This window comes from Trachymyrmex cornetzi, unplaced genomic scaffold (assembly GCF_001594075.2).
Source record: "Trachymyrmex cornetzi isolate Tcor2-1 unplaced genomic scaffold, Tcor1.1 scaffold299, whole genome shotgun sequence".
Classification (NCBI taxonomy): Eukaryota; Metazoa; Arthropoda; class Insecta; order Hymenoptera; family Formicidae; genus Trachymyrmex; species Trachymyrmex cornetzi.
Window position 1 is genome coordinate 145,755 of NW_017297680.1, and position 26,204 is coordinate 171,958.

General features: G+C 32.1%; 1 protein-coding gene across 1 annotated transcript; it reads right to left on the reverse strand.

Annotated features, from left to right (window-relative positions):
- Positions 1–400: 400 nt before the first annotated feature.
- LOC108762346 (uncharacterized) lies at positions 401–24,736 on the reverse strand. Its single transcript, XM_018509304.1, is given in 27 exon segments — positions 401–451; positions 1,382–1,537; positions 1,615–1,728; positions 2,309–2,536; positions 2,901–3,286; positions 3,358–3,377; positions 3,526–3,770; positions 5,470–5,700; positions 6,769–7,105; positions 7,339–7,469; positions 9,671–9,826; positions 9,829–10,065; positions 11,923–12,078; positions 12,823–13,159; positions 13,395–13,516; positions 14,922–14,960; positions 15,129–15,284; positions 15,349–15,462; positions 16,202–16,538; positions 16,769–17,038; positions 19,507–19,646; positions 20,493–20,829; positions 21,055–21,189; positions 22,525–22,676; positions 23,098–23,211; positions 23,468–23,695; positions 24,614–24,736. Coding segments are annotated over 27 exon segments (5,052 nt in total).
- Positions 24,737–26,204: the final 1,468 nt, after the last annotated feature.

Here is a 26,204-nt window from a genome sequence, read left to right on the forward strand (position 1 = left end):
CCAACGTCAGATACGAAATTGTGCACGACATCTATGAAAAGTAATTCAAGACTTGAAGATGTAAACTGAAAGTGCCAAGAGAAAGCGAAATTGCTAAAGATTTTCAGTACCGTCTTTTCATCGTAGCTGAACAAACAAAAAGCATTAGAAAAAAGGACTCTGGTTGACTTTATCTTAATGGTATCATGAAGGTATCCGTCAAAACAAGAAAAATATTTCATCGTAATTTACTATTATATTATCTTTTCCTTGTGCGACAGAAAGTGCAAATCGTAAGACGAAAATGGAACAATAATAATATTTAGAACAAATCTTATACATTTATTTTCATATTACTAAATTCTACTTTCTGCACACTATTATGTTTCATATTATTATTATATCAATACATTACCTATCTTCAATACATTGCCAATAGCACTGATATATACGACAACGATGCTTTTACTACCTGAAATATCATTGTTTGATTATATGCAAATGTACGAAATGTTAAAAATTAATCAATATAATAATATGAAGAGAAATATAATTAAATAATAATATAATAACGAATGGAAGCTATAGAAAGTGATTTGTGTAATATAATAAGATGTGAAATTATGTACATTGTTATGCTAATTGCAGTTAAAATTATTATTTAATTAATATGAAGCAATAAGAACAGTGAATTTTATTTCAATTCAATGTGTATTGTTACGATATAACGAAAGAACAAACACTCACTTCGATATTAACCAAATCTTTAAAAAATAATATTTGTATATACAGGGTGTTTGGAAAGAAATGATAAATCTTTCGCATAGGGTCAGAATGGATTAAACTAAGAAGAAAAGTCCTCTACCATTTTACGATTTTAGGAATAAGATAATAATTGTTAAAAATTGCCGAAAATTATTCTTTAATAATTTTTTACTTAAATACTATCAACTTTAGAGAAAAACGTCAAGAGACAAAAATTGTTTATTTTATTTTCATAGAACTCTAAGAATTTTTTCAGAATTTTTTATCAACTTTTAGGACTTCATTTTCTTATTTTTACTAATATAAGAAAATACGGTATTAAAAAATTCTGAAAAAATTCTCAAAACTTTATGAAAATAAACAATTTTTGTGTCTTATAGTTTTTCTAAAATTGATAGTAAAAAATTATTGAAGACCAATTTTCGGCAATTTTTAGCAATTAATATCTTATTGTTAAAATCATAAAATGATAGAGGACATTTTTTCTTAATTTAGTCCATTCTGCCCTTATGCAAAAGATTTATCATTACTTTTTCCAAACACTCTATATATATATCTATAAAGTCTGTAGGAGATATTCGAGTTTCGCATTATAAGACAGACACATACAAAAAAATTATCGCAAGTTAAATCTTACACTGGTAAATCGCTCCAAGGAAAGGTCGACGATTTTTCCGCTAGTGATCGTCAATCTTTTTTGTGATCTCAGAATAAGAAACAGTATAGTTCGACCTTCTTTGGCTGGAAAATCATACCAGAGAGAATTGTATATCGCATTTCCAATCATTTTGCTCTGAAAAAAGAAGAATATGAAATACATCCGAGATATTTATAAATTAATAAAACTACCATTTTACTCTTGATATTGACCTTGGCGCTCAGATATTCGCCACAGAAACAGTATATGAATGCCTCGAGGTTTATCGAGATGTAGAATAATACAGATTTCACCAAAATCGCTGCGGCATTCGGTGTGTCGAGCGACTAAAATTTCCATACTTATATACGAGCTTCTTAGTTGACAAGTGGCATAAGTCCAAAATTAGGAAAAATGCGTTTATTATAAAAATAGAAAGTATTAAGAATGTTTGTCTTATCTATCAATTTAATTTACTTGTATTTTATTTTTATGCTCATAAAAAATAAAAATCAATTTTACATCATAAATAAAGTGACCGTAAAAATATCTGGAATAGTGACTTAAGTTTTTTTAAAGTTTAAGTTATATATTTTAAATTACATGATCATAAATACTATTCTTTCAATTTATTTTCTTACAATAAAGCTAGATTCTGTTCTTAATTTTTTGTAAAATTATTACACAAAAGTCCACTTACAATTAGTATAATATTAAGGAAGGGGACTTATGCCACGTCAACTAAGAGGCTTATATATAGTAATTTAATATGTGCTAGTTGCATATACAAACACACATATACACACACACACATACGTATGATGATTTCAGACATCTTTAGTATTAATAATTATCAATAACTTATTGACTCGTTACACAATATTTGATATTGTAATAACGGAATATCACTTTGAACACATTACTTACGATGACGATAATAAATCCTACACAACATGTAATCATCGTGTCTGATAAGAGCATCATCAATGCAATATACGTATAAAGAGTCTCGATATTTTCTGCAAATACTATAATGCGCTGGTGCTTCATGATCAAAGATCGCATAGTAATTATGTTCATCGAATCCGAATTTTTGGAAAAAACTTTTGACAACCATTTTCGAAGAATGTCAATTTGACCACAAATGTGAAGTATCTAAGGTTTATTTTAAAAAATAATTTTTCATTTTCCTGATGAGGAGAGATCATAAAGCTATAAAGCTATAAAGCTATAAAGAGATCATAAAGCTATAAAGCTTATAATTTCCCTTTTTCAGGAAAATAAAAAAACATTTTAAAAAGTTATTTTTTTAAAAACATGAGAAAAAATACAATTTAGCAAATCATTTACTTATAAGATGTTACTAAAACGTAAGATACACGTATAATATATTACGTTTATATGTAATTTAATTTATTCGTTATCTTAATTAATATATGATCTGAATTAAAAAGATCAAGATGATTAAAATTTCTAATCACTTTCAATTTTACAAGTGTATCGTGCAATTTGAACTTACCAGAGTGACAAGAAGTGAGTTAATAATCGTAACGCCATAGGCGACTAAAAGCAGATGATAAATTTGAACAATTTGTACTGTCATGTAAATAAAATTTGTGCTAATATTGAACGGCAGCTCCATCTTCAGAACAAGCTCTCGCGCGTACGGCTCTAATCTTTCAGGATCGTTTGCATTAGCGGCGAATACACCGGCAACGTATAAAAATACAGCGACTACTTGCGTGCCGACGATCCATCTCGAGGTGCGATGTGCAACATTCGCCGTGTCTGTCATTATACGTGAACTATAGTGGTTTGAAGTGTAGTCTTGCCAATCCGTAGACATCATTTGCAATACATCGAAAAATACTCTACGGAAGATCAGTGCACCATTCGTGTTAATGTCTATTTCATTCAATTTTGATTAATTTCGAATTTGGTGCGAACATTTTATTAAAATATCAGAAAGAACAGACAAATCATAATATTATACGCACTCGTGTATATATGTATTCTCAAATTCTAATTAAAACGATTGAATAATATTAAGAATTGATTATTTGATATCTTTTTGCCGATAGTTTCGACAAATGCCGATAATGAAATGTAACATGATTTGCATATTTTTTACAAGCACGCCCTACCGTTGATGGGTCCAAAGAATAACGAGCTTAATATAAAGTAGAGTATATGTCATTGCGCAGCTCACTCCATCCATATACTGGGAAAAATCGTCCATATGAATGTTCATTATTACGAATCGGTATTGAAAGACTTGGGCCATGCTTAGCATTATGATCCAGAACGATCTAAACACCACAGTGGACGGTGCATATGGCCATATACCGTAACCGTAAAGACCAAACCTGACCAATCGACTGAGCGTGGCCATCCCCATATTTCTCGTGGGCAACAGATCAATCGCGTTACAGAATATCGCGTTGTAGAATAACTTTATTTATGCTAAAACTTGAACACGGGTAGACAGCCAAACGCGATCCATGTCGTCGACCATTAGCCAATGAAAACTTGTTTAATATTTCTGTTACATCGTACAAAAAAAGAAAGAAACAACTGCAACTATAATTTTAAAAATAATGAAGCGATTGCAACTGTAATTTTAGAAATATAGATGATAGAGGCAGTCCCTTTCTTTCCGAACTTTTGATTATAATGCAACTATACGTTCTCTTTAAAAATGCAACAGATAAAGAAAAGATGGAGCGCAGCTTCGACGAATTGTTTGCAGCGAGGTTGAAATGTTTTGCTGCTGGGGGGAAGAAAATGTAACATGGGGAATCGAGAGGGAGGAAAGCTAAGACGTATCGTAGGGATAGAAAGACCAGTGTAAAGATTACATTTGGCTCTATAGGTGGCTTGCAAGAGGGCTGGCGAGTAGTTGGACAACGGCGGTGCAAGCAGAAACATAACGGTTTATACAGAACGACGATACAGACAAAGAATAATGCAGTTTACCGGGAGATTTTTTCTTACAGCCAAGGTGAGTACTTCATAATAATATATTACTATCGTATATATTATTTGAGAATTATTACACTGCAGCTTTAACATAATAAGTTTGATTTCTTAGTTTTATTTAGTTGTGTTAAGTACCTTTCAAATCAATTTTCAGTTCTTAATACGAAAATGTTAGTAATTGATTAAATTTATTGTTTTTATCGTTTTTATATTAGCACGTTTATTTTGATCATCATTTTATTATCAGATTTGGTAAAGTACATCGATCTAAAATATCAACAACGTATTTATAGCTCTGCCTTTATGCACTGTAGGCTAAATAAAGCCATCGCGAAAGGATGCCTCGGGAAATCGATGCTTCAGTAACCCCGCTTGTCTACACGCGCACACTTGATGTAAAACTCCGCTTCTTTGAATAGGAAAATTGTTAATCGTGTAAACTGATGGTAGTAAAAGTACTATATCCTTGTGCACGCGAAGATATAAGCGACATGCAGTGTATTGAAGCTTCAATACATCGCGTATAACACTGACACGTACGACGCCGAAGCTTTCACCATCTGCAAAATGATATAAGCATTTTATTACTACGATTACAAACGTCATAGAAACTAAAGAACATTGTTAAGGTCTCAAAACATTCACACATTAATAGTTGCTTTATAAATATGGCTTTTTTTAATCACTTCTATTACATTACTAATTTCTTACGCTAGCGAACTGCTTGAGGGAAAGATCCATGACTTTTCCAACGGTGAGCGTCAAGTGTTTCTGTGATCTTATGATCAATATCAGAATATCTCGATTTTGATTCGGATTCAATTCGTACCAAAGCAATTCATACGCAGCATTGCCGATCTTTTGACTCTGAAATATATAATAAATGATTTTAGTAGTGTATTGTATCCACTTCGCTTTACATGAAATACTGACTTTTGTACTGAGATGCTCTCCGAGGAAACAAAATATGAATGCTTCCATGCTTATAACAATGTAAAAAAACACGGACTTTATTAGCATAGGCATTCCACCCGGGACGCCCATAGACTAAAAATTTTAAGTATCATGTATTTCAAAGTTATAAGTTAAATTATTTTACGTGTACTTACGATTACAATAAGAAATCCTAGAGAACACACAACCATAGTATTTGATACAAATTGTATTAGCGCGATATTTGAGAAAAATTCTTCGATATTGTTGGAAAAAGAGATAATCTTTTGATGCCGAATAATCAACATTTTCATAATCCTGTTGTTTACACCTCGCTTGATGTCCTTTTGCGTGATTTCACACAATTTTTGCCGCAAAATGTCAATTTGTCCGCACACATGAAGAACCTAAACGTCACAATATGCACACAGTGTCAGTTCAATTTAATGTTTCGCCCAGTGATAGCGTGTTTCCATTGCTTGAGTAACACAATTTTTTCAATATAAAACGAAAAAATTATTATTAACTCTTAAACACCACCGTGGATTACGCTAACCCTGTGTGGTTATTACGTTTCTTATTTCGAAATCAATTTGTAAGTAAATATACGAACAAGATCAAATTGAAATGCGAATTCAAATCGAAGAATTTATGAAACACACAGACATTCCAGAAAACCAAGATCCGCGTGATATATTAGCTGTAAACAAAATAGAAAAACAAAGATGTTCATTCTGTCCAGGGGCTTTAGATAGGAAAACTTATTACATATGCTTGCAGTGCCAACAGCCAATGTGTAGGTAACATGTCGCAAAAATTTGTTTCGCCTGTTCCACCCAAATCAATGAATAATTTCATCTGTATATTTAGATGACATATAATAAAAACTTTTGCACTAACTTTATCGTATTACTTGGTAAAATGACCCAAATTCAGCCTCGTAGAATAAATACATTTTTTAGAATAACTCGTAATAATGTATTTTTTTCTTAAAATACATCTTAATATGTTGCGATTTCTGTAAATTAAAACCTTGTATCATTTTTTTGAAAAATTATTAATTTATTTCAAAAACAATGATTTATTTTTAAATTGTGAAATTTCTTCCATTTTTTCAAATATATTGGTTTTTGTAAATCTTATGATATTCTTATCTATATATTCTTTTTCCTTACTGTCTGTTGTATCAATTAAAAAAAATAGAAGTTAAAATTGAAGCATTAAAACCCGAGATAAAAGCAAAAGAAGACTCCAGGGTTATCGTAACCCATGTATGGTGAAATCAGGTGGAGAAAATAGTGTGGTGTTCAAGGATTAAGATATTTATATATTTAATATATTCACTGTATTTTAGAATATTTTGGATAGGTTCAATTTTGAAATTTCTCTTCTCTACATGTCATATTATTTTTTCAAACATTCTTTTTTACGACTTTCAGAAACACCGACAAATTATAGGAAAAATTCAAACTTACTAATGTTATTAGCAAGGAATTCATCACGCCCACCATACTAGCTGCGCTTGTTTGATGAACATATTGTGTAACAAAGACAGCTATATGCATCGATGTGCTCTTAATCTCAAAAGGTAATTCCATTTTAAGGAGAAGTTCTCGAGTGTCAGTCTGATTATTACTTTTAAACCTCAACAAAGTACCGGTTGCATACAGGAACACCGAAAGCGCGTACAAAGCAATTATAAAGTTGGAGAATCGACGAGAGATGTACGCCATCCTCGTCATTGTGTATTCGTCGTAAACATCGCGCTCCTTCCAGTCAACAACTGTGTGTGCTATGATTTCGTTCAGCAGACTATAATGGAAAGACTATAAAGAAATATAATATTGACCGAGTTGTGTGTGCGCAAAAACGCGAAGATTTCTTTATTTCGCGAGATGTTAGATGGTTACAAATTAATAGCAAAAGTGATATAAATTCAAGATTCTTTCTTTCAACTTACAACCTGGAATCTAAAGAATATAATCCAAGATATATTTATTTTGCGAATCGTATTTATGACTCAGTGTCATGACGAAAAAACTTACCGAGCATTGAATGCAAAAATAATCAATTTGATTAGCAGAAGACTGTAAGCCATAGTTGCGCTTAATACGTCCATGAGGAGTAAGAGATCCTCTTCTCCGAAACGCAAGATCACGTACCAATATTGAAAAATCTGAAACACCGCCATTGAAGATATACAGAACATTCTGCGCAAGATTGCATATGACGTGCCCGGCCATACGCCGATCAGGCGAAGTCCGAACTTGATAGGACGACACACTATGTTCTCCGATTCTATACCGTTATTCATTGACTTCGAGCAAATTACAGTACAATAGCACCAACGTGTTATAACACTCTAAGTTAACGCGCTTTTCTTTTCCGTCTACCTTACAGTAAGATTATGATCAGAGAAAAGACATGAATTTGTTTAACGAATTATTTAAAATAAATGATGCGCACATAGCTTAAGCAGCATCGAAATTCTAACACGACGTTATATTTTATAATGTTATTGGTTAGAACATGGGCTCTAAAATTTCTAACTGCAGCATGCAGATCAATTATTTCAGCTTAGTTATAGTTAACAGCCATGATGTGATCGATCAAAAGGCCTCAGTGAAACTGTAAAATTCTATGAATTCAGTACTGAAGTAAACATCTCCCCTCCAGTTGTAAATCAATAGAAAATACACTTATCTTGTGTTTCCATCGTATTTTTCCGTATCTTCTTATATTAGAAACTGCGAGTAAATAATCCGACATTTCGATGATTACCACAGTTGTAAGAAAAAAAGAGAACAGCAGAGGGATAGCCATAAAGAACTTCTTTACACTCTCGTGTACACATTGATCGGTCGTTGTCCGTTATTTGCATTAAAAATGCAAAGCAAACATTTATCAACGTATCAGTCGACATTAACAAATTTCAGTCTCATGTGTCTCAACGTTATACTGTAATACAATCGAAATGTGAACACTACATCTGTCATGAAGGATTTTAAATGAGTTCTTTTTTTGCTGGAAGAAGTTGGAAAAATCTTACTAATATCAAACATGGTACGTCATAAAATAATTTTACTTGTAGTAAAATAAGATAATTTTATACTTATTTTGTAATAAATTATATATAGATGGTATAATAAAATTGCGATCAATATACATGTATTTATTTTTTAATAATAAACCAACCATTATTTTGTTTTGCGATTAATTAATTTATTATGTAATATAATATATATATAATATATATATGTATATATATATATATGTATAAAATAAAAGAAACAAAATTTAAAACAGTTTTCTTATAAATAATACCTTTTACATGCAAATTTATGTGTATATATATATATACATATGTATGTATATATACAGGGTGTCTCGAAAGTTTTTGTCAATCGCTTTTGGGTAGATAAAGCGGACTAAACTGAGTCGAAAAGTCCTTTACCATTTTGCAATTTTCGCAATAGTTAACAAGATAATAATTACTGAAAATTGTCAAATATTGGTTTTGAATAATTTTTTACTCAAACATTATCAACTTTACAAAAAAACTGCATGGGACAAAAATCATTTAGTTTCTTCTCATAGAACTCTAAGGATTTTTTCGTAATATTTAATCAACTATTTTTTTAGTGCTACATTTTTTTAATTTTACCCCCGCATGAAAAGATACAGTATTAAAAAATTCTGAAAAAATTCTGAAAAAGTTCTCGGAACTTTAGGAGAAAAAAATTAATGATTTTTGTCATACGCAGCTTTTCTATAAAGTTGATAGTATTTGAGAAAAAAATTATTCAAGACTAATATTTAACAATTTTTAGTAATTAATATCTTATTACTTTATAGTAGTATTAAATATAATTAAATTAAATATTCAAATAAATCCTTTTATTTTATTATTATTAGCTTTCAACAAGCACATTGGTCAAGAAGATCAATTTATATTGCGCTCATCATAAACCAAAATACAATAATTTAATATGCAAACCAATTCTCATCTACTCGTATACTTTTATATACATCTGATGTGAAACCCCATCAAGTCCCAGAATAGAAAAATCGCTAATCACATAACCAGTTGGCGATAGTAAAAATACTATATCCTTCTGCACGCGAAGATATAAGCGGAATATAAAGTATGTTTAGGCTTCAATATATCGCGTGTAACACCGACACATATGACGCCGAGGCTTTCATGATCTACAACATGATAAAAGCAATTACGGTCATCATACGCGAATACTTATCCCGTGATGAAGTGACAAGAGATCGTCACTCGCGGATATGTCAAAACATCAATCAACGTAAAATTCTATGTCATGAATACGCCTCCACTCAACTACTTTTATTACTTTACTAAATTCTTACATTAGGAAATCGTTTTAGCGAAAATTCAGCGACCTTTCCGATCGTTAGCGCCAAATATTTCTGTGATCTTACAATTATAAAGAGAATATCTCGATTCTGAATTGGATTCAATTCGTATCAAAGCGCTTCATACGCCGCGTCGCCAATCATTTTGCTCTAAAACAAGTAAATTTCATGATAAATCCTACGGAGCAGAGGACTAAAGTAATTGACACGAATTATGTTAGCGCTATGTTTGAGAAGAGAGTATCAATATTTTTGGAGAAGGAAATAATTTTTTGGTGCCGAATAATCAGTATTTTTGCGATATCGTTCATATGTTCCTTGGTATTCTTCCGTGTAATTTTACTCAGTTTCTGCCGCAATATATCAATCCGTCCACATGCATGAAGAACCTAAATGTTATAATCAAATTCTATTTAACATCAGGTATGTGCAATGAAAATACTATTTTTTGTTCTATATTCAATATTGAATGAATTTAATTTTTGGTTCTTATTATTTAGGAACATTCAAGTTTCTATATGTATGAAAATGTTAAATAATAAAATTTTAATGTATTAATTAATAATTATTGCGATCTTATTTTCTTTTCCTTAATATATCTATTATATATTTTTAAAAACTTAGTAAATGGAACAAATACTTCATTTATTAACCATTGTCTATAACTACTTATTTAAAAAAGAAATCATAAAACATTTATTTAATAATGTATTTTATGCAATAATAAATATATATTTAATATTGATATTGCGCTGCTCACTCCGACCATAACTGGGAAAAATCGTCCATATGAATGTTCATTACTACATATCGGTATTGAAAAACATGGACCATGCTTAGAATTATGATCCAGTACGATTTAAATACCAAAGTGGACGGTGAATATGGCCATATACCGTAACCGTGAAGACCAAACCTGACCAATCGACTGAGCGTGGCCATCCCCATATTTCTCATGGGCAATAGATCCATCGCGTTACAGAATATCGCGTTGTAGAATAACTTTATTTATGCTAAAACTTGATCAAGGCTAGACAGCCGAACGCGACCCGTGTCGTCGACCATTAGCGAATCAAAACTTGTTTAATATTTCTGTTATATCGTACAAAAAAAGAATGAAAAAACTGCAATTATAATTTTAAAAATAATGGAGCGATTGCAACTGTAATTTTAGAAATATTGATGATAGAGGCAGTCCCTTTCTTTCCGAACTTTTGATTATAATGCAACTATACGTTCTCTTTAAAAATGCCACAGATAAAGAAAAAATGGAGCGCAGCTTCGACGAATTGCTTGCAGCCAGGTTGAAATGCTTTGCTGCTGGCGGAAAGAAAACGTAACGTGGGGAATCGAGAGGGAGGAATCCTAAGACGTATCGTAGGGACAGATAGACCAGTGTAAAGATTACATTTGGCGCTATAGGTGGCTTGAAAGAGGGCTCGCGCTTGAGCAGTTGGACAATGGCAGTGCAAGCATGAACATAACGGTTTATACAGAACGACGATACAGACAAAGAATAATGCAGTTTACCGGGAGATTTTTTCTTACAGCCAAGGTGAGTACTTCATAATAATATATTACTAGAGTATATATTATTTCTACATTGCACCTTTAACATATATAAGTTTGATTTCCTATAGTTTTATTTAGTTGTATTGAGTACCTTTCAAATCAATTTTCAGTTCTTAATACGAAAATGTTAATAATTGATTAAATTAATTGTTTTTATCGTTTTTAAAGAAACGCGTTTATTTTGATCATTACTTTATCAGATTTGGTAAAGTACATCGATCTAAAATATCAACAATGTATTTATAGCTCTGCTTTTATGCACTGCAGGCTAAATAAAGCCATCGCGAACGGATGCCTCGGGTAATCAATGCTTCAGTAACCCCGCTTGTCTACACGCGCACACTTGATGTAAAACTCCGCTTCTTTGAATAGGAAAATTGTTAACCGTGTAAATTGATGGTAATAAAAGTACTATATCCTTTGCACGCGAAGATATAAGCGACATGCAGTGTATTGAAGCTTTAATACATCGCGTATAACACCGACACGTACGATGCCGAAGCTTTCACTATCTGTAAAATGATATAAGCATTTTATTACTACCATTGCAAACGTCATAGGAACAACGAAGCGACTAAAGAGCATTATTAAGATGTCAAAACATTCACACATTAACAGTTGCTTTATAAATATAGCTTTTCTTAATCACTTCTATTACATTACTAATTTCTTACGCTAGCGAACTGCTTGAGGGAAAGATCCATGACTTTTCCGATCGTGAGCGTCAAGTGTTTCTGCGATCTTATGATCAAAATCAGAATATGTCGATTTTGATTCGGATTCAATTCGTACCAAAGCATTTCATACGCAGCATCGCCGATCTTTTGGCTCTGAAATATATATAATGAATTTAGCGTATTGTATCTACTTCACTTTATATGACATACTGACTTTCGTACTGAGATGTTCTCCGAGGAAACAAAATATGAATGCTTCCATGCTTATAACAATGTAAAAAAACACGGACTTTATTAGCATAGGCATTCCACCCGGGACCCCCATAGACTAAAAATTTTAAATATCATATATTTCAAAGTTATAAGTTAGATTATTTTACGTATACTTACGATTACAATAAGAAATCCTAGAGAACATATAATCATGGTATTTGATACAAATTGTATTAGCGCAATATTTGAGAAAAGGTCTTCGATATTCTTGGAAATAGAGATAATCTTTTGATGCCGAATAATCAACATTTTCATAATCCTGTCGTTTACACCACGCTTGATGTCCTTTTGCGTGATTTCACACAATTTTTGCCGCAAAATGTCAATTTGTCCGCACACATGAAGAACCTAAACGTCACAATATGCACCCAGTGTCAGTTCAATTTAAGTTTTGCCCAGTGAAAGCGTGTTTTTATTGCTTCAGTAACACAATTGTTTTCAATATAAAACGAAAATGACTATTAAGGTATTTATATGTTATATATATTTACAATATTTTAGAATATTTTGTATAGGTTCAATTTTGAAAGTTCCTCTTCTCTACATGTCATATTATTCTTATCATTTATTCTTTTTTACGATTTTCAGAAACACCAACAAATTTTAGGAAAAGTCCAAACTTACTAATGTTATTAGTAAGGAATTGATCACGCCCACCATACTGGCTGTGCTTGTTTGATGAACATATTGTGTAACAAAGACAGCTATATGCATCGATGTGCTCTTGATTTCAAAAGGTAATTCCATTTTAAGGAGAAGTTCTCGAGTGTCAGTCTGATTATTACTTTTAAACCTCAACAAAGTACCGGTTGCATAAAGGAACACCGAAAGCGCGTACAAAGCAATTATGAAGTTGGAGAACCGACGAGAGATGTACGCCATCCTAGTCATCGTGTATTCGTCGTAAACATCGCGCTCCTTCCAATCAACAACTGTGTGTGCTATGATTTCGTTCAGCAGACTATAACGGAAAGACTATAAAGAAATATAATATTGACCGAGTTGTGTGTGCGCAAAAACGCGAAGATTTCTTTATTTCGCGAGATGTTGTTAGATGGTTACAAATTAATTGAAATAGTAATATAAATTCAAGATGCTTTCTTTCAACTTACATCCTTGAATCTAAAGAATATAATCCAAGATATATTTGTTTGGCAATCGTATTTATGACTCAGTGTCGTGACGAAGAAACTTACCGAGCATTGAATGCAAAAATAATCAATTTGATTAGTACGAGACTGTAAGCCACAGTTATGCTTAATACGTCCATGAGGAGTAAGAGATCCTCCTCTCCGATACGCAAGATCACGTACCAATACTGAAAAATCTGGAAAACCGCCATTGAAGATATACAGAACACTCTGCGCAAGATTGCATATGACGTGCCCGGCCATACGCCGATCAGGCGAAGTCCGAACTTGATAGGACGACACACTATATTCTCCGATTTTATACCGTTATTCATTGACTCCTAACAAATTAGTCTCACAGCACGATAGCACCAACGTGTTATAACACTCTAAATTAACTCAGTTTTCTTTTCCGTGTACCTTACAGTAAGATTATAATCATAGAAAAGACATGAATTTGTTTAACGAATTACTTGAAATTAATAATGAACGCATACAGCGCAAGCAGCATCGAAATTCTAACACGATGTTATATTTTACAATGTTATTAGTTAAAACATAATCCCTAAAATTTTTAATTGTAGCATGCAAATTAATTATTTCAGCTTAGTTATAGTTAACAGTCACGACGTGGTCAATCAAAAGGCCTCAGTGAAACTGTAAAATTCTATGAATTCAGTACTGAAGTAAACTTCTCCCCTCCAGGTGTAAATCAATAGAGAATACACTTATCTTGTGTTTCCATCGTATTTTTCCGTATCTTCTTATATTAGAAACTGCGGGTAAATAATCCGACATTTCGATGATTACCACAGTTGTAAGAAAGAAAAGAACAGGCAGAGAAGTAGGCATAAAAAACTTCTATACACCCTCGGGTACACATTGATCCGTCATTGTCCGTTATTTGCATTAAAAATGAATTGCAAACGTTTATCAACGTATCAGTCGACGTTAACAAATTTCAGTCTCATGTGGTTCAACATTATTATTTAATACAATCGAAATGTGAACACTATATCTATCATGAAGGATTTTAAGAGAGTTTTCTTTTTGCTGGGAGAGAAGTTGGAAAATTCTACTTAAATTAATCATGGTACGTCATAAAATAATTTACTATTATAAATTATACCTTTTATATGCAAATTTATGTATATATATATATATATACATATATATTTAAATATATTTATATATGTATAAAGTATTTAATTATTTTTAACACACACGTACACACACAGATTCTTCCAAGTATAATTCTTGACTTTGTAATTTAACTTTGTAATTTAAAGTAGTATTAAATTAAGGATGCAACTAATCGTTTTATTTTGTAATTATTGGCTTTGAAAAAGTACATCGGCTAAGAAGATCAACTTCATCACAAACCAAAATACAATACTTTAATATGCAAATCAATACTCATCTACTCGTCTACTTTTATATGCATCTGATGTGAAACCTTATCAAGTCTCTGAAATACTCTGAATAGAAAAATTGCTAATTACATAACCATTTGGCGGTAGTAAAAGTACTATATCCTTCTGCACGCGAAGATATAAGCGGAGCATAAAGTATGTTTAGGCTTCAATATATCGCGTGTAACACCGACATATATGACGCTGAGGCTTTCATGATCTACAACATGATAAAAGCAATTACGACCATTGTACGTGAATACTTATACCGTGATGAAGTGACTAGAGATCGTCACTCGCGGACATGTCAAAACATCAATCAACGTAAAATTCTATGCCACGAATACGCCTCTACTCAACTACTTTTATTACTTTATTAAATCCTTACATTAGCAAATTGTTTTAGCGAAAGTTCAGCGACCTTTCCGATCGTTAGCGTCAAATACTTTTGTGATCTTACAATTATAAAGAGAATATCTCGATTCTGAATCGGACTCAATTCGTACCAAAGCGCTTCATACGCCGCGTCGCCAATCATTTTGCTCTAAAATAAGTTTCATTGTAAAACATGTCATATATCCCATACATGTGTCACATCATTTACTGACTTTAGTACTGAGATATTCTCCAAGAAAGCAAACTATAAATGCCTCCAAATTGACTGGAATGTAAAAGAACACGGATTTTACTAGCATAGGCGATCCACCCGGAACACCAATAGACTAAAAATTTTAAATAACTTATGTTTTTTGAACAAGTTATGTTATTCTACATATACTTACGGTCACGATGACAAATCCTAGGGTACAGAGGACTAAAGTAATTGATACGAATTGTATTAACGCTATGTTTGAGAAGAGAGTCTCAATATTTTTGGAGAAGGAAATAATTTTTTGATGCCGAATAATCAGTATTTTTGCGATATCGTTTATATGTTGCTTGTTGTTCTTCCGTGTAATTTCACTCAGTTTCTGCCGCAATATATCAATCTGTCCACATGCATGAAGAACCTAAATATTGTAATCAAATTCAATTTAATATCAGGTATATGTGCAATAAAAATGCTTTTTTTGTTCTATATTCAATATTGAATGAATTTAATTTTTGATTCTTATTATTTAGCAATATTTAAGTTTCTATGTATGGAAAAGTTAAATAATAAAATTTTAATGTATTAATTAATAATTATTGTGTTTTTATTTTCTCTTCCTTAATATATCTATTACATATTTTTAATAACTTAATAAATGGAACAAATACTTTATTTAGTAACCATTTTATATAACTTATTTTTTAAACAAAATCATATTGCATTCTTTATTTAATAATGTATTAATAATTATATAATAATAAATCTGTTTAATTACTTTTAGGATCACTTAAGTCCTTAAATTATCTCTCTTCTTGGCGTTATTTTTCTTTATAATTTTAGAAAAATCATGAAAACATATTTAAACTTACCAATGTTAGCAGCAAGCAATTTAGCACAGCCAACATACTGGCAGCGCTTACCTGATGAACGAACTGCGTAATGAGAACGCTAAGATATACTGATGTGGTTTCGATCTCGAAAGGTAACTCCATCTTGAGAATGAGCTCTCGAGTATCAGTTTGATTGCTGTTTCTGTGCGCCAACAAAGTGCCAATCGCATAGAAGAATACCGATACTGCGTGCGAACAGATTATCAAATTGGAAAACCATCGAGAGACATAAGCCATTCTATTCATCGTGTATTCGTCAGAAACATCACGCTTTTTCCAATCCTCGACCACATGTGCTATCATATCGTCCAACAGACTATAATGAATTATTCAAAAAAATATTGACCGACATGAGATCGCAGTTATTTGCAAAATATTACTCCAGAAATATATAAATCAATGCAAATTTGCAAAATTTAAACAGATTAAAAATCAAACATCTTTTCTTTTTGCGATTAGCTTGAGATCTAAAATAGAGGATCTAAGTACTTATTTTGTGGTCGTACTGATTTTATACTTAACGTACACCGTAATGAAGAACCTTACCGAACGTTGAATATGATAATAATCAGTTTGACAAACACGAGACTATAAGTCAGAGTTGCGCTTATCACATCCATGAGTAAGAAAATATTGCTCTCGCCGAAGTGCATGATCAAGTACCAATATTGAAAGGTCTGAAATATTATCATCGAAAATATGCAACATACTCTGCGGAAAATTGCACACGATGTATCCGGCCATACACCGATCATGCGAAGACCGAACTCCACGGAGCGACATATGGTATTCGCTGATTTTATTTCAGTATTCATTGATATCAAATAAATTTGTTTTACGACACGATCATCAATGTGGTTTATCACTAACACTAATTTTCTTTTTTCCTCTGACTACATTATAAGTGAGTATATAATCCAGAAGAAAGTATCAATTTCTTAACATAACAGCAAATATAGTTCAAATAATAAGTACGACACAGCTTAAAATTTTTCACTAAAACTACAATACTAACAAAACGTTCGATTTGGAAGTTAACAGACGAAGATGCTTCTGTTTCTCAAGCACAACATAGTCAATAGTTTTAACTTGACTTCGTCTTTAGATATGATTACTCGAGAGGTTTCAGTAAAACTGTTAAAGTCTAACGCTAGAATGCTAGAATCTAATTCAGCATTCGAGTAACCCCCACCTTGGTTGTAGCCGACCAATGAAGGTTGTTCACATTCTATTTCTTTTTATCTCAGAAGTCACGAGGAAAAATTATAAGTCGATATTTCAATAATTGCGGTGGTTACAAAAAATTCAGGTAAAGACAACTGCAAAGTTTTCTATATACTCTTCTCTTCCCTCGGTTGCTGTACGTTATTTATATTAAAAATGTAAAGCAAATGTTCATCATCATGTACCGATACTAAGAGACTTGATCAACATCATCATCCAGCAAAATTTAAATAACACGATAGAGATGATATACCCGATCGAATAATGTGAACGTATTGACTGAATCGAATTAAAACTGTTTAGTTGTAACAAATGTTTCAAAGAGTATAATCAAAATACTTTTATCACAGATCAACAACTGAATGTAATTCTGTCTTATCAATTGATTAATATTTGTTAATTATAAACAGAAAATAGTGGGTACGTTCTGGTTTGCGCTTACAGGGCTTCTAAGTATAATTTCTCTTTTTAATATTAAAACTTGATAAATAACAAGGACGAACTGATGCTTACAACATGAGTATGAAAACGAAACGTACCCTATAAGTTATAGTTGAGTTCATCACATTGATAAACAGAAAAATATTGCTGGCCCGAATTGCATGATCAAGTACAAATATTAAAGGATTTGAAATATCAAAATATAGAAATATATATGTATATAAAATTAAATACATTAAATATATATTTATTTTGTACTGCGCAAAATCGCAATTATAATTGATGACAAACATATACAAGATCGTCCCCTTCGTCTACCGAATTAGCAATCACACTGCAACAAATGCACATTTTCCTTAAAAAAAATGCAGTGAGGTGAACAAGGTAACATAACTTCCAAGAACTGCTCACTGCGAAGTTGAAACATACTACTAGGGGAACATATCGGAGGGATTTGTAGGGAGGAAACAAAAACGTACCTTCGATGCGACGGAAAAACCAGAGAGAAGATTACATTTAGTATTATGGCTGATTCCGAGAAGGTACTGTAAGCTAGAGTATATAGCGGTTCTGCAAGCTGGAGCATGTAATGAAGAAAAAGACACCTCAACGCGAGTGATATCTTATAATGAAAATAAATTCATAATATTGTAACAACATTTTTTTTTTGAACAATAGTTTTTACATAACATCAGCTCATCTTTAACCAGCAGCTCAAGACTCTTAAACAAATAAATTTATATTAATTTATACTTATATTGCAAATAAAAACATATACAATATTATAAAAAAATACGTTAAATAAGTGTATATTTAATTCTTAATCACAAAACATTATTTTATTATGTAATTAATTTTATTTGAGAAAATTTAATACAGAGTAAAAAGGGTAACAGTTTTTGTAATATATCTTTACATGTATGCTTGCATTAACGTACTTTCATATCAATTTTATGAAAATATATATTAAGCATATATTTTTATATGTTTGAAATTATACATGGATATAGAAATAAATTATCAAAAAAATAAATATCTTTTAAATTTTATTCTAATTAGTATAAAACTTAGTATAAAAATTTGATCTTAATTAATATAAAAATCTTAATTTGATAATATTAAATTAAATTTCTGTTTAAAAAAATGCTTTTTTTTATTTTATCAGATCTGGCAAAGTACATCGATCGAGATAATCAATATTGTATTTATAGCTTTTTTCTTATGCACTCCAAATCAAGTGCAATTATCACCAATCGATGTTTCAGTAAATAATTTTCTTGTTCCTCTATTTGCGTACACTCGATGCGAAACTCCGTCGAGTCTCTGGATGGGAAATGACCAATCGTGTAAAAGTACTATAGAAATCTGCATGCAAAGATATAAGCGACGTACAAAGTATATTTAGACCTCAATACATTGCGTGCAACACCGACACGTATGACGCTGAAGCTTTAAGGATCTACAACATGAAGCTATTAGTTATCAGACAGGAATGTCACATTAGGACTCAACGATTAAAAAATGATTGTCAAAATATATTCGTGACTTTCTGCACAAAAATGTAGTTTTTTTATCATTTCCATTAACTTTACTAAATTCTTACGTTGGCAAATTGTCTCAAAGAAAGTTCCATAACTTTTCCTATCGTGAGCGTCAAGTTTTGTTGGGATCTTATGATCATAATGTAGATGTCTCGATTTTGACTAGGACTCAATTCATACCAAAACGATTCGTACGCCGAGTCGCCGATCATTTCACTCTAAAATATAGAATCATATATCTTTGTCATAGAGAATATCGTACCAAATGTCATATATTTGATGTAATATATTTTATACGGACTTTTGTACTCAGATGTTGTCCGACAAAGCAATATACAAATGCTTCTAAGCTCATAACAAAATAAAAGAACACTGACTTGACTAACATCATTGATCCGCCTGGGGTACCGATAGACTGAAATTTCATATATTACTTTATATTTTAAAGAAATTAATATTATTTTAATATACTTACGATCACGATAAGAAATCCTAGACAACAGATAACCAGAGTATTCGATACAAATTGTACCAGTGCAATATTAGAATAAAGATCCTCGATGTTTTTGGAGAAGGTGATAATTTCCTGATGTCGAACGATCAGATCTTTTACGACGTTTTCATTCACACCCTGCTCGATGTTCTTCAGTTCGACGTTCTTCTGCGTAATTGCACTCAATTTTTGCCGCATTATATCAATCTGCCCACACACGTGAAGAACCTAAATAAATGTCGCATCTAATGTAATGTTTCAATCTAGATTCAACGAACGCAAACAAACATAAAAGAACAGCTTGTCTCAATGAGTGTGAATTAATGACGATTGTGTTTATTTGCGTTCGTTTTCTCGATCTGAATAAAAATTAACATATAAAACCAAGATTTTAAAAATGTACTTTTATATAATTTTATTTCACAAACTATTATTTTTGTATAATTATATCTGTTTTTACTATATATATATATATATAAAATGTTTTAGCAATTTTTTGTCTCAGAATTACATCATAATTATTTTCAGTTCCAGGAATATAGACAAATCATGAACAAATACTCAAACTTACCAGTATTATTAACAAGGAATTTATTACGCCCACCATACCAGCCGCACTCGTCTGATGAATAAATTGAGTAACAAGGACAGCTACGTGTACTGATGTGCTCTCAATCTTAAAAGGTATCTCCATTTTGATGATCAACTCTCGAGTATCGGTTTGATTTTCATTTTTTATCTTCATTATTGTACCTATCGCGTAGAGGAAAACTGACGTCATATGCGAGCAAATTATAATGTTGGAGACCCAACGAGATACATAAGCTATTCTGGTCATCGTGTACTCATCCGAAATATCGCATTCCTTCCAATCTTTGATCATACATGTTATGATTTCGTTCAGCAGACTATAAAGGATTGTTTAAAGAATTGTGACCAATATGGTTGCATAAAAATACAGAGAAGTCTTTATTATGTCAATGTTATATATAAATTAACAATAAATTTATATAAATAAAAAATATTTTTTTAATCCGATTTATGACTTGAAAACTAAAATAGAAGATATGAGAAGTGTTTGTGAGTTACATTTAATTCTGTGATCGATATATATCGCTTTGAAAAAGCCTTACCGAGAATTAAATGCAAAAATAAGCATTTTGATAAGCAAAAGAGTATAAGCGAAAGTTACGCTTAGGGCGTCCATGAGGATCATTAAATCCTCCTCTTCAAAATGCACGATTACGTGTTGATACTGAAAGATTTGAAACACGATCATTGATGATATGCTGAGAACTTTAAGTAAAATTGCGCACGACGTGCCCGGCCATACACCTATCATACGAAGACCGTATTGCACAGACCAGCACACGATATTCGTCGAATCTATCTCGTTCTCCATCGAGCTCAAAGACATTTCTTCAAACGGATGATACGGTAAGTTATCACTAATTCCCTATCTACATTATAGGTAAGACTATAATGTAGAAGGCCTCTATTTACTAACTAAGATTATTTATCCCGAATTGAAATCAATTCAAATATTTTCCGCTGGAACTACAAGGAGATTGAAGAAACATTGAATTTCAGAGTGTCATAGATTGGAAGAAGAAATTTTCGACTTCGGCATAATACAAGTTCTAAGCCAATTGTCAGATATGGCCGAGCGAGAAGTCTCAGTGAAACTACTACTCATTGTCAGTAAAATTCTACACTCGATTGATTCCACCTTGACCGTGCACGAGACAGTAATTATTCATCGCTTATTTCATGTCATATATTTTTTTTCATCTTAGAAGTCACGAATAAAAATTATAGAATAATTCTTCAATAATTACAAAAAAAAAATGGGCATGCGTACCCACGAAAGCGTCTAACGTACCCCAGTACATACATCACTCAGTCACTGTCCGTTATTTGCATTAAAAATGCAAGACGAATGTACGTGCGCTGGACACACGTGAGTATCAGATGCGTGCGTAGAATACTTAAAACTTTTAAATACCAAGAAACGAAGAGCAGGAATTGTAAAAGGTAAATTCATAAAGATAAATCGAAAGCGAGGGTGAAAGTTTGCGATGATAAGGAAAAGATGTTGAGCGGCGCATAGAAACGTTTATCCATAAAAAACACAACGCTATTATTGAATCGAATGAGATATATTAATGTATTTTTACATAAGGGCATTCATGTTCGTGGAAAGCTAATGAGTTACTAGAATTCGCGAGTTATCGCGTTTCTTATAACACAATAGCTTTATAAATATACAAAAAGTATTGCCTTTTCTATACATAGTTTTCAAGACATAGCATGCAGCACGGATACATAAGACGCTGATGCCTTAATAATCTAGAAAAAAGAAGGTAGAACTCGTATTTTGTGTGGCAGCTAGTAAAACGCTATACTTTTATCGATACAACAAACACTATAAAAATTTAACAAAATAAACAAGACAAGAATATATTATCTTTTACATACAAAAATATATTGCCTCCTACTAATTTATAAGTTAAATTCAAAATTGACAACGTGTTTCCTTTGAAAGTACGTACAACCTACGTCAGGTATGGGAAAACGTAATTCTGAAAGCACATCTTACTGTTGTGAAACGTTCTAGGGAGAGCTCCATAAATTTTCCGATCGTAATAGTTAACTTTCTTTGTGATCTTAAAATTAGCAATAATAAAATACGACTCTGCGTGGGATTTAATTTGTACCACTTAGTTTCGTACGCTGCATTGCCGATCATTCTGCCCTGCAATTGAATGAGTGATTAAAGTTTTAGAATTGTGATAAAAAGTATATCGCTTAGGTACGACATTACTATTCTATATAATCTTCATTGATATATTTTTCGAAATACATTTTTTCAATAATGATTTAATTATTTAATATTAAAGAAAACATAATCTACATGACGGTAAAATTATACGCAGAAAGTTATAAGAAATTTGTAACTTACAAAAAATTACATACTCATAAATATATAAATATATAAAATTTGATTTATTATATATATACAATATTACAATATAAAAAAAAAATTATGTGCATATATTGATACACACAATTTTTTCTTATAATGACTATATACCAAGGCTTTGTTGCGCTATTTATTTATAATTATAAATAGAAAGAATTCGTAAAGATAATATTTATAACTGCATCGTTCTGACCTTGTCACTAAGATATTCTCCAGCATAACAAAATATGAATGCCTCCAAAGTGATGACAACGTAAAAAAAGAAGGATTTAATCAACATTGTCGATCCTTGTGTGTCGCCGATCGACTGTAACACATAATCGGAAATAATACCAAACATAAAACTTTCTGAATAGCGAGTAAAATAATAGTACTAAAATCCACACTTGAATGCTATTATTTATTTCGGATTTATTTTAAATACCTTTGTATGAGATATTCTGTTTTATTGCGTATTGATAAGCGGAATTTAAAATAAAAATGTTTCATGTAACGACAATAATTTAATGTTACTGCATATGTATTAATTGCATGTATATTTGACTTTATAAAGCTTCACTCACAGTCACAATTAGAAATCCGAGACAGCAGATGACCAAAGTGTTCCACAGGAATTGCATCAGAGCTATGTATGAAAAAAGAGTCTCGATGTCGGCTGAGAGCGCGATAATTCTTTGATGTCGACGTATTAGAGCTTTGATGGTCGAGGTTTGCAAGTCGAACGTATCGTCTGAAGAGATTTCTACCAACCCTCGGCACATTATATCGATTTGCCCACCTACGTGAAGAATCTAAAAATAACGGTCAACGCCCTGCAATATGTTCTCGATATTGCCACGATTCAGTGTAGAAAACAACTTGTGAATATATTCATCAATAAGGAAAGTAACAGCAGATAAGCAAAATCTATTATACATTAGAATTAAAATCTTATACTTAATAATTAATATTATATTAAGAATATAAAAATATACAATATAATATTAATTACAAATTTATTTTATTAAAGATATTTTATAAGCATTTTAATAAAAGAAATTATATATCGCTTTGGGCGATAACGTATTTAATTTATTACAAAAGAATAGAGGAATTAACGGCAAAAATATAGAGACATTTTAAATTCCATATTATCATTTATCGATCAGATTCATCAGAATCAGAACGCTTTTCATTTCGTATAAATAAAGTAAATGAAATAAGTTATTAATCACGCGGATAATACAGAATACTCGTTATCTCGAACAATGCGGCGCACAAGAGAAACCAATCGAAATTATTTTATTATTCTACTAACAATAAGCTACTTATATAAATTGCGCATCTCCATTACGTGATATAATTGTACATTTAGTGCAATATGTATCAATTTAATTGTAAATGCTTTAGAATTAGAATCTAATCTAAGCTGTGTTCCAAAATTTACTCCGAGTATTGAAAATCTATAGTTTACGTCACGTGCTCTATAAATTTTCAGTACTGGCAGTAAATTTTGGAACACAGCCCTACTTGTTCTATTTTTTTTAACAAGTATAAAATAAAAAAATTTTTCTTTTATATCTCTTCTTTTAAAAATGACTTAAAGCAACTCATAAAGTAACATTAATTAAATATTATTTTATTGCCAATGAGATTTGTACTGATCCAAAACTTAGACCTTATAACTTATCTTATTGTTTTCTTTGTCATCTTAGGTTATATTCACTTACCAGTGAGACAATTAAGGCATTAATTACACCGACTATTGTGGCTGCTGAGAGCTGATGGAAAAACTGCGTAATCATTACGAGCTCGTACGTAGGGGAGGCATTGGACTCGAAGGGTAACTCCATCTTAAGAAACAATTCTCGCGCCTGCACCGCAAGTTGCTCGTCGGACTCGTTAGGATAAGCAACGAGTACGCCAGTACCGTACATAAACACTGACATCGAATAAAGGCCAATGATCAAGTTGGAAGACCGATGCGACACATCGGTTGTCCTTGACATTGAGTAGATGGCCCACTCGGTCACGCACTCGCTTCGATCCTGGGACATCATCGCCAGGATGTCGTGGAATGTCCTGTGGGAAACTTGGGGACTTGCCTTTCGAGCTCGCTTATGATTATAAAAGAATGTAACAATCTTTCACTTTCTTTACATACTTTAAATCATATTGCATGTACAACGATTAAATATTATACAACTGCAAAAATCTGTCTTTATTTGATCTCTTTGGCATATTTTGTATACAGAACTAATTAATTTTATTAAAAAAAAAATACCAAATAAATTTGAACTCGATTCTCAAATGCATAGAAAGATTGCGTTCGTTTCGCGACTTAGATAAGCGAAGCTCACCGTCGATTGATCCAAAATATCGTAAGTTTCAATAGTAGGAGGCTATAGGACATCGTAGTGCTAAGACCATCCATCAGATGCGAAAGATCGTCCGTGCGAACGTGTATAACGAAATATCGATACTGAAAGGTCTGTGCCAACGTAAAAGTGATCATCCAAAAGGCGCGACGGAGGACCGTGAAGGACGAATTGGGCCAAACGCCGATCACGCGAAGACCGATCTCGATTGAACGACTAACAGTGCCGTCGAGGATCTTCAAGGAATCAGTCTTCGAGTTCATTTTCGGAGTGCTGCCTTTGAATGGTATTTTCGACCGGGATACCTCCTTACATCGGTACCACCTTAAAACTTCGCTATTTCGTAGAAAATCCAACCATGTACTTCTCGTAGCGATGTGAACACATGGATGAGCATGGAGGATGAACGCGGAAGAACACGGGAGAATCGCTGCGCACTACCAATCCCCCACCTCGACGTCGACATAAACCAATAGAAAGTACCGATAAGATATTCCCATCGCGACGGAAAAATTGCTAGATAAGGTCGGTTGCAACAGTCAGGTAAGATAAGTGCGGGTATAGATAACGAGGGGGAAAAAATGAATAAGGGTTGCAGAGAGAGAGAGTGCATTGTCTCCGGAATTACCCTGAACCTTAAAAATTCAGGAACCGTGTGCGATCGGGCGCAAGACTCTAGGGAGATCGTGCAGAATAATGGTCGGTTAGATCAAGAAGCTTTAAATCGCTAAAATGTAGAAAACGACCACGAGCGGCATGGTAAGGAAAATTACATAAATTGCTACGTCCGGATTGGATGTCCATACCGAGGGGAAAAAATAATTATTCGCACGAGGTATACTTACTGCTCCTACGAGCTGTAGTATACAGACGACAGTGAATGAACAGAGATGAAATTAGAACCTTTGTATACAAATTTAAAATATCAAAATTTAAATCATTT